The sequence below is a fragment of the Morone saxatilis genome, unplaced genomic scaffold (genome assembly GCF_004916995.1).
Source record: "Morone saxatilis isolate NCDOM2014 unplaced genomic scaffold, NCSU_SB_2.0 Contig12, whole genome shotgun sequence".
NCBI classification, from domain to species: Eukaryota; Metazoa; Chordata; class Actinopteri; family Moronidae; genus Morone; species Morone saxatilis.
The window spans coordinates 21,733,642-21,746,899 of NW_023339674.1; the positions used below are offsets into that span (position 1 = coordinate 21,733,642).

Below are 13,258 nucleotides of genomic sequence, written 5' to 3' on the forward strand. Positions count from 1 at the left end.
AATAAAACAGTGAGCACACTTCGGGAGCATTGCCGTCCCTTAATTTTCCTAAACACCGCGCTAGTTCAGTAACACTCGGCCACGTGGACGAGGAGTTTACTAATTGTCTCGATCATTTTAATGGTACATATACACAGGCTATATTGACGTTGTTACAGAGCGTCACACAGCAGTTTAAGTGATTCCGAGCAGAACAACTGCCCTCAAATGATCAGTCTGGTAGACTTGGGAATCACTGAACCTATTTCGCTGAACAATGGAGTTTGTTCTGACTGGTTGGTCATGGGTTACAAATGCTTGTAAAGTTAAACGCGTCGTTTCTAATTATGGTCCGTCGCTGCTGATGAAAGAACCTCACTATCACAGCTTAACTCGCGGGCTGTGCAGATCTAATTTGGGACCGAGGGATTTGTTGGTTTCAGAGGACACGTGTGAATGTTATCGTCGCATTCTGCTCCCTGTGTGGTAAGACGAGGTCGTTCGATACACCTTCAGCATGGGCAAGGTTCAAGAGAATTGTTTGCGCAGGAAGTGAAGAAAACGTCTACCAGGGGAGACCCTGTGCATACAATGAATGGAAACAGTTCAAGTGGTAAAGAGTGTGAATCGAGGGCGTGATCCTACGGTCATCAGAAGGCGAGAGTCTCTTAATTCATTCTCCAACACACTGATATCACGAGTATACCATCCGTTGGTAAAAGTGGGGCCTGTGCATGGTAAGACACAGGGCAGAGGAGGTAAAGGACAGTGGAAAGAAGGCCAACATAGTCCTGCGCATGAACTTGAAGACGGAGCCCAGCACGACAAATTAGGTTATTCCTGACCCGGTACAGCCACCTAATGTCTTTCGAACCGAACGCGGGCACCCCTCTAGACAGCTACTTTTCACAAACGCCTGGGCTCCATCAACAGAGGAGCCCGCTGATGCAGCAGGGCAAGAAACGACACAAAGACGCCAACCATCCCATGCCATTTTGGGGCCAATAAACCAGAACACATAAACAAGACAATGCAATCTGAGTAACCGCAAACACACATAATAACCACACTACAGGGGAACGAGGCTGCAATCAGGTCGGCCTGTTATTAGCGGGGGAGGGGTGCCAAAGGGAGCAGTCGATTGTATTCCATATCAAAGGAGGTAAGTGAGGTCACCACGAGCGGGGGTGGACTACCACTAGGGAGGAGGAGAGCACGCGCTCACCACCCAGCGGTTCAATACTCAGGGATGATGAGCCAGGAGTGATTTTTAGTGAGACGTGTGGTGTATCAGGCCCAGTGCTTGCAAGCTAAGTACAGCGAGAGGGTTTCACCATACGTTTTCGTTCGCGAAACACATTTCGTAAAAGAGCCCTAGGCTCAGTGCTGCAGCCACCCTCATAATCAACCTGGGAACAACCCCAATCTGGTCAAGTCTGGAACGAAATCTCAAAGGTCCTTTGACCAAAGTGGAGGGTTTCTTAGGAGTTACAGAACAATCAGCAGAACAGACACTCAGCCTCTCGCACGAAATTACATCAGGCCGATGTTGCTTCAAGGTACATGTACTTACTACTTATCTTCAGGCTAGCATTTGTATTTCCTCGCGTTTCGGCCAATGGATTGGTTGCTCTTGTTCGCTCTGAAGAGGTTGGAACAGTCGGAAAGCCATACTGTTGGACAAAGCACGCTCCCTGAGGTTGAGCGTCTGTGATCTTAAAGAGACCATATTTAGTGAGCCCATGACCTCTTCTTCACCATATCAAATACCATCATTTACTCTGTTTGCATTTTCCAGATTGAGCACACATGGTCCACGAACCTTGAATGAGTGTAGTAGTCTAAGTAGGTGGATGGTGTGCACTTATTTGGTGGGCTCTCTGTTCACAGGTGGCTGTCTGTGCTATGCTATTAACTGGACAATAGCCACTGCGCTCACTCAGGAGGGATGCGATCCTCAAGCCCACATAACGTATCAGCGTGGTTGCAGCTTGCTCCGCGTGCCGCACGATATTACCGCACCGTACTTTAATTGCCTGTACCCCAGATTTCCCCATACGGCTAGTACGCTGGGCCTGGTTAACCCGATACCACACTATGGACATCTACATAAGAGTTATAGGAGTTTGCTCTCCTCTGTTCTCAAACACCATCTGGGATTCAGATTTTTCGCTGTTTGTCAACAAAAGGCCTCTCCTTAGAGGCTGAAATTGCCACAGAAGCCGGGTCACATCGCTTCTCCTTGTGCACCTCTGAAGCCCTCTTGTGGGGGGTTTATGGTGGGTTCAGAACCCGACTCGTACATCTGCTACATGACAGCTGTCATAGCTTCTCTGTTGAAAGACACAGGATTTGTGGGATATGAATAATTTAGATATATGTAAAAGTTAAGATACATGATCATCTCATCAAGTCAGGAGAAAAAAAAACGGCAATATTTAAGTAAAATAATTTAAATACAAAATATTGACATATTTCCCCAAAAAGGATTAATTCTGGGGTACCCAGTAGCTCACCTGATAGAGAGTCCTTACCACAGTGGCCCAGGTTCACTTTCAACTTTGCAGTTTTCTGTTTCTTCAAGCTGTCACTGTCCAAATAAAGGCATGAAAAGCCCAAAAAATTAAAATAAAAAAGCCTGAATGCCCCTGAACAGTCTTTGCAACTTTGAATGAAATAATATTTGAAAATGGCCATTAAGTATTGACTGTGTACCTCAGTCAAGTCTTCCTCACTTACTGTAAGGAATAGAAGAGAAACATTCCTTCAGCACAGTTGTGTTTATAGCAGTGGGATAATTATACTCTTCTCATATATTCCCTAGATGGATTTTCTGATTTAATAAGCATCTTTGCATTTTGAATCCCAAGGAAACACAGCTAATTAACCTTATTACTTAAAGGGGCAAAACATCTCCCCCACCAATAAAATTACTTGCTTGCCTGTTCAACATTTAGTCACTGAAGAGAGATTATGTTTCTGGAAAGCGGATAAGAAATTAGATTGTTGTACTGAAGGAATGAACACAAATGTCTAGCTGTAGGTATCTATTTTTACCGGTGTTTCATTAAATTGTACTGAGGCCACTTGCAGGCATATATTAATTCAGAAGAGAGTAATTTCTTATGTCATGAGGAATGGGATATAAGAAAATATAGACCTTTTTAAGTTTGATTGTCTGCTCTATTTTCAGTGTTGTGGTCACAGGATATGTATTTAGTTTGCACTAGCTTCCTGATTAAAATGAAAAAAATTAGGCAATTATTGAACCCAGAATTTTTTTTTCTCGTCAGTTTTATACTGTATTTTCCTGTCTGAGACTTTAATTTCAGTGCGGTTCTATAGGTTACCTCATATCCCTTCTATAGATTAGTAATCAGCTCTGGTGCTCCTATCTGGCCTGTGGATCAGCACACGGTAAACAGATCCATGTGTCAGTGGACTGTTTGACTGACAGCCTGTCACTTTCTCTTTGTCATCATCGGTGTGTGCTCAGATAGGATCTGTAGGAGTTTGGCCAGACTGCTTTTGATCCAACTGGGATAAGTCACATTGCCTCTGATATGCTCCTAAACTGTTGGCCAGTTGTAGCTCAGATAGCGAGCCACGAATCGTGGCCAATCTAAGTTTTTGCTGCAGTGGAAAGTCAGTGTGCATCAGACACAAATGGCTCTGAGTGAAAGATGTCTGGTCTACCAGTAGCAAGGTCAAATGTGCGTTAGAGCAGCTTAGAGGGGCAGGACACAGGCAGCAATACACAGACCTGAACCATGGGTGAGGCAGGACCAAGATACACAAATGTTCATGTTTGTTTTCTATCTTCTACCTGACAGTGAAGGTGTGTCTTTAAGCTGGTCATGTTGGAGAATATATCAGCAAATGTGCAATATAGTACGTATGATTGAAAGACCTCCTGTTGGGCAGAGTTCTAGTTTGAACCTTTATGGTACAGTATTAGTTTCATATGTGAACGACGTTGACTCATGCACAATAATGGTTTTCGTTCCCTAGGTGAGCGTCCATACCAGTGCCCCTACTGTGACAAAGCGTTCAGCAAGAATGATGGCCTGAAGATGCACATCCGCACACACACTCGTGTAAGTTTTCCCCCCTTTCTGTGCTCCCATTTGGAAGATATCAATGAAATTGTATTCTCTATGCTGCTCTACTCTTCAATCACAGTAATTTCTCATTTTACACTATATTGTATGATCATTTTATTAGTGAAAAAACATTGATGTATAGAATATTTGCCCTGGTGTGTTAAATCACTCTCTACTCACTACTAAACTGTTTTCCTACGATTACAAGTTGTGAAAAAAGCCTATTAACACCTAATTGGTTTTCCATATCCCACAATACAAAGTGAGTGTATAGGTGAAGAGATGGAAGGAGAGAGAGGGATGCTAACCTACTGTCAGGTGTCCCACTGAATTTATCATTCTACCTAGAGCACCACCCTTCAGGTTGTCTGTTTAGACTTATTCTGAAGTGCAGTGTGCATAAAGGAATTCTCATAAACCTTGCCCTGTGAGAAAGGTCTTGTCTCTGTGTCTAACATTACTGACACTCCCTGCCCATTTCAACATGAGGCAATTGCCAAATTACCAGGTTCTTTCATAAATCATCTTGTAATGCCTACTGACACAAAAGGCAGAGGTAGTGTCGATACAGGCGGAGAGAAAATTAACTGTGGCAATGCAGAACATTTGGATGCAGACATAGAAAACATTGTTTTGATGTCTTGAACATGTAAATGTGAAGAGAGTCAGGGCCCAGGGTGGAGTAAGGGAAAAGGTAGGGTTCTCACTGGACGTCATGAAGTCATTTCCTGGGTTGAGACAGCGCTCATTTCCCTGCGTCACGTCTCGACCCATTGAAGTTCTCCACCAAAAGGGAGGCTTTCCATTAGTTCTTTGTGAGCATCTGGACGGCTATGTAAGTGCCACTTTTGATAAATGAGACTTAATATGTGTTTCATTGTAGATTTCCATCATCAGTTTATACAGCTATGACTGTGACAGTCGTGGCCTGTCATCACTGTTAATTTCAAAGATTTGTCCCCTTGTAATACTGTCCAGAGCACAGCGCTCTGCTGTTACAGTGTGTTGATAATGGAGGTATGCTGCCCAGGTTGCTGCTCTCAGTAGAAACAGGCAGGTATAATTTTGTAGCAAGCTGCTGATTAAACTGAGTGATGTTTTGTTCCTAATGTTCCCAGCTCTGCCTTTGCTCACAGCCCTCTGAAATATGGGCTGAACAGTTACAAACAGCAGAGCCAGATGAAGTCACTGTTGAGCAAGACAAATGTCATTTGGCTGAAAGAGCTGCAACTCACTTTTAATGTACAGACGATTTGAGATGGATGTGTTTGGTGTGTTTATACCACAGACCACATCACCGGCAAACTAAAATGGAACACATTTGATGCCGATATAAACTGCTGACATTTTGGATATTAATAGATGTTTTTATAATAATGTTTTGATTGCTGATGCAAATGGATGTGTGCCTATATGTTGTGTGATCACAAACACACTTTTTATGTAAAAGGTTCCATCCTTTGTTCTTTGGCTTTTTTGACTTGTACACTTTGAAACTGAGAGAGGCTTTCAGGGTTAAGTTTTTTTATTTCCATGACTAAATAAAGGTGGACTGCTTGTGGTAGTGCTGTCACTTTTTCAAATGAATAATTCAGATCAAATTAGAATAAGAACTAGCATGCACTGTCATTTGTTGTAGGGATGCACCAATTCCAGTTTCCCTCCCCTGATACTGAGAGCTGTGTTAAACCGATTAAGATAGTTCTTCTGTTTAAAGTACTTAACTGTAAGAGGAGATGACACACTATCATGTTCAACTTTCCTCAAACATATAACACACACATTTCAGCAGTAGGATTACGAGTGTACAGATGCAGAGCCTAAAACGGTCATCAGAGCTGATGCCTGACCACATCACCTGTATGTGGCTCACAAACCAAAAGCGAAAAACAACGTGTTTTTGTTACTCCCGTTTTAATAAAGACGTTTGTCTTTATTAATCAGTCCGCGTTTTCTGTGTTGGTCTTCGTTAACAAACAACTCAGTTAGAATGTTTTTAGTTTGGCCCTCTTTCCTTAACTCGCACTATACAGTATATTACAGGACCAGTGTGTAGGATTTAGTGGCGTCTAGCAGTGAATGTTCAGATTGAAACCAACTGAATACCACTCGCCTTGAGCTGCGAAAGCTCCTGAAAAATGAAAGGCCCTATCTTCAACATAGTGGACTCCGTAGAAGAAAACCCACTGCCTCTGAAGAAAACGGTTCAATCTAAGGTAATGAAAACACAAAGATTATTTTTCCGGTGACTATATGCTAATAAAAACATACCTACTGAAATATTCAGACATACTCCATTTTCTCGCCAGTAATCCTCTTAAGACTGTACACACCTGGACTTCAAAAAACATCTTGAAGAGCACTGATCTGCTTACTTAACTTTCCTAACTCACACCTGCGACACGCCTAACATAGCCCAGCCACGCGTTCCACCTCCCGTGTCTGCCATGCGCCTGCTTTAACAAACTACCGAACGCATACTTTTGAACATGACACATGAGACGTGGGACTCTTTTGGAGTAAATAAACCAAACCATCTTTGCATTTGAGAGTGGTCAGACTCAGAGGAAAGGTCAGGTCAGAGGTCAAAGGGTGAACAGCTGCTGAAGAGTGAAGGTCACCAGGTACAGATGTTCGATGTTACCGGGGTCATAGTGATGCATTCTGGGTACACCACATCATCTGAGTCCATGTGTTTCCTGACCTTTGAACTGTAATTTCTTATAGTATTTTTCCTTTGTCATACAAGAACCAGTCATGCCTTATGGAAAAAGAAGTGATCCTGGTTAAAGCAGAAGATTTAAGTGGAAATTTGCATTATGCAGATCATCACAGAGTCTGGTTCCTCAAGGCGGGTTTCTCGCACACACACTGTGCACACACTGCTCGCTGCTTTATTTCCATTGTGCCCCTTTATTCACTCACATGCACACAAACAGTTGCATACTTAAATACACACACATGCAATGAACCTGATCTTTACCTCCTTTTGTATCCTGTGTCACTGGGCACTCCTTGCCCCGCCCACATGATAGCGCCTTTCCCAGGACCCTTACTTCCTGCATTCACCCTGTTCCCATGACAACTAAGCTGTAAATGGGTAGAGCCTTTGCTATCAGCCAGACTTGTCAAAAACAGCTTCCCAAAGAGTGGCACTGGGAACAAGCTCCTGCTATCTCCACGCTTCTCACTTCTCCTCAAGTCTTTTAGGTGTCACCACTGTTTCCCCTCAGACTGCAGGATACACCTACTCTTTAAGGCTGTCCACCCTGCTGAACACACACACACATACTTGGAGTTTTTTAGTAAAAACACACCCACAGTGAGATAGCTGCTTTGACTGACACTGAGACAGGCCTCCAAAAGGCGCAGAGGAAATGTTCTTTGGTAAACTGATGAGGTGTGGAGACAGAGGAGTGATATTCTACAGCCCCAGAGTGCCAGTGCACTGATATATGTTCAAAGGGATTTTCTCTGCCGTGTTTTCCTTACTCTTTTGAGAAATCCATGTGGTTTTGATGGCCCCTACGCCGGTCATTTCCTCCCTACTGCAGGGGCTGTACAATCTTTCATTTCATATCTTCATAAACTCACAGGGAGAACACACCGGGGTGTGAAGAGAGAGGGTATCAGTGTGTTAATGTGTGTGTGTGTGTGTGTGTGTGTGTTTGTGTTACTGGGATATTTCCACATCTTCTCGTGTTTTCCACTGTGCTGTGCTGTGCGTGTCTGTTTGTTTTTCTCTGTGTGTGTGCGTGCACATGTGCGTGTCATTACACTTGTGTACGCCTTAATGGACACAAATCCATCTCCAGGTTTTGTCCATATGTGACCAAACTGGGGAAGTGTTTTTTCATGTATTGTTCTGCTGCACACTGACAGATCAAGTGCCCTCTTTAAATTTGGCGTGTGCGTGTGTGTCGCTGCAGGAGAAGCCGTATAAATGCAGCGAGTGCAACAAGGCCTTCAGCCAGAAACGAGGACTGGACGAGCACATGAGGACCCACACGGGAGAGAAGCCTTTCCAATGTGACGTGAGTGTCCCACCAACTTTGCTGTACCTCCAAACCAACCACTGCGTTCCCTTCATGTGCTTGTCTCTGTGTATTTGCGATGGAACAAGGCCAGATGTGGGGAAGCATGGGGGGGCGCTCTGTAAGAGGCAGATAGTGATCTAGCTTCTCTGGAGGGGCCGACTGGGCTGATCTCACGTAAACACATTGAGAGGATCAGAGGGAGAAATTACCCTCTGCTTATAATACTGGAGCAGTAATAATTATTCTCAGAGTCTGGGGAGGGAGCATGTGACACAAGATGTTGTCCGTGTTAGAAACAACCTTTTTAAAGACTATGTTTTATCACCGTTTCTGAAAGCTGGAAACATAGGGCAGTTTACTATATATGTTCTGCTTTTTGTTCAGAAGGATTTTCTTCCATTCAAATACCATGAAACTTTACATATCTCTCAAAAACCTTTTTAATGTGATTCTTCCAAACATAATTAAGATTATGATTTTTTATATAATTCTGTACCAGATGTTTTCAAACTGTAAGGGGGGGCGCAGAGGGAAGTGAGACAAAGATGTTGTGTGAGATGAAGGGGACAGGTGCATGCTGGTGCTGTAGTTTTTGCAGTTTGGCCCGCTCACTTTATGGTCAGCTGGGCTTTACGCTACTTCTTCTCGGAGTCATAACTCAGTCAGATCTGATCACACAGACACGATGCACATGTTGTTCAGATTTAGTGTGACTTACACTTTCTGAGGATATCATTATCACTGACTGTCCATCGTACGTCAACATCCAATCCAACAATCTGCTCAGAAATCATAAAAAAAAAACAGACCCTATAACTCAACTGTTTTCTTCAGTGTCAAAGTAATGATACAGTGACAGCTGTGTATATCCATGGGTACACTGAAAACAGGAAGTGATAATAGCTAATTTGGCATGCCTTCAGTGGTCCCGCTTTAGTCTACAAATGCAGACTAAAGATATTCTTGCTTAAGTTGTAGCTCATAGCATTCAAATCCAAAGCAAAACTTACAAAACTCAGAGCTTGATTATCTCCCAAAAAGAAGTAAGGCAGTATAACAGTAGGCATTGAAAACTTGAAGTTATATGTGGGGGTGCTGTTGTCTCAGTTTTGTCTGCGGGTGGTCCACAGCCTTTGTTCTAGTCAGCTCAGTCATGGAAAATACTCTTACATTGTAAATCTAGAATCCAAATATCTCTTAATTGTTTGATGAACATCAAAAAACCATTTTGCATCTAATCCATCGCCCAACTCTGGATTCTCAGATTTTCGTTTGAGCTTTAACACCCTATTAAGCCTTGATCCGTGGCATCGCCTTGAGTTCTAATCCCAGAAAATGTTCCCATATCCCCAGAAAATGGTCTATAGTTGTTGTTTCAGACCACAGAATCAGTATTCTTTTCATTGTCAGTGAAGCATCACTAGAAAGTGTCTCCCGGCGTCATCCAACATTCATCTGGATTCTTTTTCCCAGCTGTGGAAGAGCGATTTTCATGTAAATAATTCTATGCTAAACTATTAAAGATAATAGAAATAACATGTGGATTTTATTTTGGGGTGGATTTTGAGTCAGACAAAAGGATTGCACAGATCCAGGAACATTTTCCAGACAAGCTGGAGGGGCTCAATAAGCAGTGTCTGTCATAACAGCATTAAAAATGTTGTAGAAGCATCCAGTAACATCTGGGCTACGATGAGACAAGGAGGCCCCTTCGTCAGCTCCTGTCACTGAGTTACTTTATAAAATTCCTAATATTTTACTGACACTGGATCAGATTTGTAGATTGTTGAATGATATTTAATTCCACTTGGATAGTAAAGCTAAAACATGATAGCACATCAATACGAGTGTCCAAGTTGCCTGAAAAACGAATGATAGACTGTACGATTATAAACATAGACTCACTCTGGACCAAACAGTCGCTGGAAAACAGAAATGTTTGGGCTGACTACATAATAATATGACAGGAATCCTTGTTTTTGACTAAACCAGAAATTATATAACTCATATCTTTTTATTTTTTGCCATTTAACCACAGATGAAAATGTCTATGAGATTCTCTGAATGTTATTCATTGCACTGAGGTTCCTCACAGATGGAGTGAGGAGGACACATGCTGTGATTCTTTAAGCAGTATGTTAAACTGCAGCTGAACACCAGCCAGTGGTGGATTATCATGATTGATAGAGGACGATGGAGTCATTTGTACAGTGTTAAATGGCTCATTTATGATGGATGTTAAGTTGCATGCATTCCCTCTCGCTACTGGTGGAAAAAACAGGCTTTCTGTGGCCAAGGTCCGCCGCGATTTGATTCGATTTACAAGTCTCTCCCTGTGTCTCTGGCTTTGCCTGTTTTATCAGCTAAACTCTACAGCGAGCAGAAACAACTGGCAAACAAAAACTTGAAGATCTCCTCCATACATGTATTAACACATATATACAAATAATCTGCTTTGAACAATATTGTGTGTCTGATATGTTTTTTTCGACAAATAAGTATCATTTCCAATTAAAATTAAAAAATTAAAAATTAAAAAGGCATCTGCTCCTTCTACCTCATTAAATATACAAGAATCTATCAATAAATAAATGTTGTTGATTTCTAAAGTTTTCTTTCTGGATACAATATGTGTCCGACTTCTCTGTAAAGTCCATTCTCAGTGTATGTGCACTGGTGGATCACACTGTACAAGTTGCATATTAGGAGGAGATCGATATATTGATTGATTCCAAACTATTTGTGATGTCACAAATCATCCCCTCCCCTTAAAAGGCCCCTCCCCTTAAAAATCTGAGTTTTAATGTGCACGGAAAACTTTCCACTTGTAGCAGATTAATGTTAAAACAGCCTTCTAGAGTCAAACTCTGCACATACAGAATTCTGCACAGTGAAGCTCAAATATCCAATGAAGAACAAGAAGAAAAAAAATTTTGAGCAGAGGGGGGCTTAAAAAAACGTGTTTATTTGCTTTAATTTTGGGATCTTTTTTGTCTTTTCTAGGTGTGTGACCTGTCATTCAGCTTGAAGAAGATGCTCAGCAGGCATAAACTCACACACAACCCTAACCGGCCCATGGCAGAGTGCCAGCTGTGCCATAAGAAGTTCACCAGGAACGACTACCTCAAAGTACATATGGAGAATGTCCACGGGGAAACAGAGAGCTAGAGCCAATTATGGAACCACTGGCTGAAAATAATATCTGATTCCTCAGATAAAGTTCAGTCTCATGCTTCATTCAAGCGGCATGGCCTATACATACTGTATACACAGATGGATCGATAGCAGAATGTTGTTATTAAAGATACATACATGTAGAATATGGAAAACATTTGGGCGAGTATTTCAAAATTGAAACACAAGCTGTATATTTGTCTTTTTTTTCTCATACTGTTTAGATATTGTTGTGGATATCTGAACAAACAAAATCCCAAATATGTTCGAGCTGCCTCCAGAGATACATGTTGTCTGACTTGTAGTCTCTCTGACATCTAACCAGTGTTACTGTCTATACTGTTCCAGCCTGACCTCTTCCACTGTAGCATTGACCAACTGTCTGAACACCTTACTGTACACCTTTGGCCAGTTGCCATGTGTCAAAGAACACCTGTGACCAAAGACCTTTTAGTGCACTTTGGTAGTTTTACCTGCACACTTTCTACATGTTTATACCTTTCCGTCACAATATACACCTGCTCTTCGCCGTCCAAACATGTTTAATATTTTTTCTCTGTTAGGCCCCAAGAGCATACTTGAAAACATGTTGCTCTGTTTATTATTTCAAAATAATAAGTATTAAAACAGGATGTTTGAACAGGAGGTGGAGAAGTAGAGCTCTGAAAACAGTAATCCAACCAGCTACAAAATCTGAAACAGTTCACAAATAGAGGTTTTTATTTACATGAGAGTATAAACATACTGACACAGCCTTTCATTCTCCTTTGTCAGATCTACTAGGGCCCACATTTTTAAAGAGTTATGAATGGCCCCAAGAAAAGTTGCATGGCTTTGTTGCTAAATGGAGTCATACAAGACGGGAATAATTAGAAATTACGGTTATTTTTCTCTAAAATTGAAGATTTTGCGCGTAAAACCAGATATCTGTTTTTAGGTATAAACCATTAAAGTGTTGGACCTACATTATTAACTTAAGATGGAGGAGTTGACCCATTCCATCCTTTCCCATGGCCCTTTGGTGCTTAAAGTGTTACTGTTTCCATGTCCCAAACTGTATTAGGGACAAACCATCCAAAGTACTGTGTGTGTTGACTTTTGTAATGAATTGAGTATGTTTTCATATGAATGGCCTAGGGTTATTGTGCCTTACAGTATGTGTTTACGTTGTTCTTTATTAATCATTGTTCAACACAGTGTTTCATGTATTTCAATAGAAGTGCAATTCTGTCCTGTTTTATATCCAGACCCATTTGCTTCCTCATTCGCTGCCCCTTTGATTAATGCACATGTTCCTGCTGTTTATTCTGCATCTGTAGACTGTGAATTGTCACTTCACACTTTTGTATTTTGAAATGTATAAAACCTCATCACCTACCAAACATCCATTTCCTCCGCTCGTTCTAATTATGTGTTTGTGAACTGTTGATGTTGGGGGGTGTGGGGTGGTACAAGGAAACGCTTTGAGAGTTGATTAAAAGTGTTCAGTTCTCGTTGTTAATCCAACCCCTATTCTTGGGTTGGCAGTCTGCTGGGAGCGAGGGCTAATTAAGGCTTCTTTTTATTTTTTTTCTGAGGGCACAGTCACCACTCGCCTGATCTGTAAAGCCACACAGTAAAGAGTGCCTCTGATGGTTTCTCTCTGTGGATGCGGGAACGCTTTCTCACGTCCGTCCCCAGCACAGGCTCTCTGTGTATCTCAGGATTGAACTCTGTGAGAATCTCATGAGCGGAGCTGGAGTGAAGTGGGAGCGCTGGGAGTCCTTCTCATCATCATCATCATCAAGTTTGTCAAACGGGGCTGCTGTTCAAACCCAATAAATCTTGCCATGTGTGGTTTAGGCTTCCTAAAAACACGTAACCATTACAGTATGCCTATCTACACGTCTTTGAGTGTGTGCCTGTTTGTTTAACAATTAACTAATTACTGGTATTCATGTTAGATTACATTTCGCTCTGTTGCTC

General features: G+C 41.9%; 1 protein-coding gene across 1 annotated transcript in view; it reads left to right on the plus strand.

Annotated features, from left to right (window-relative positions):
* prdm5 (PR domain containing 5) overlaps positions 1-12,807 on the plus strand; it is a 33,795-nt gene extending 20,988 nt beyond the window's left edge. The window contains exons 14-16 of the mRNA XM_035652804.1: positions 3,991-4,076; positions 8,012-8,116; positions 11,123-12,807. Coding sequence (XP_035508697.1) covers positions 3,991-4,076; positions 8,012-8,116; positions 11,123-11,287 — 356 coding nt within the window. The 3' untranslated portion in view covers positions 11,288-12,807. The remainder of the gene's footprint in view (positions 1-3,990; positions 4,077-8,011; positions 8,117-11,122) is intronic.
* The last annotated feature ends 451 nt before the right edge of the window (positions 12,808-13,258 follow it).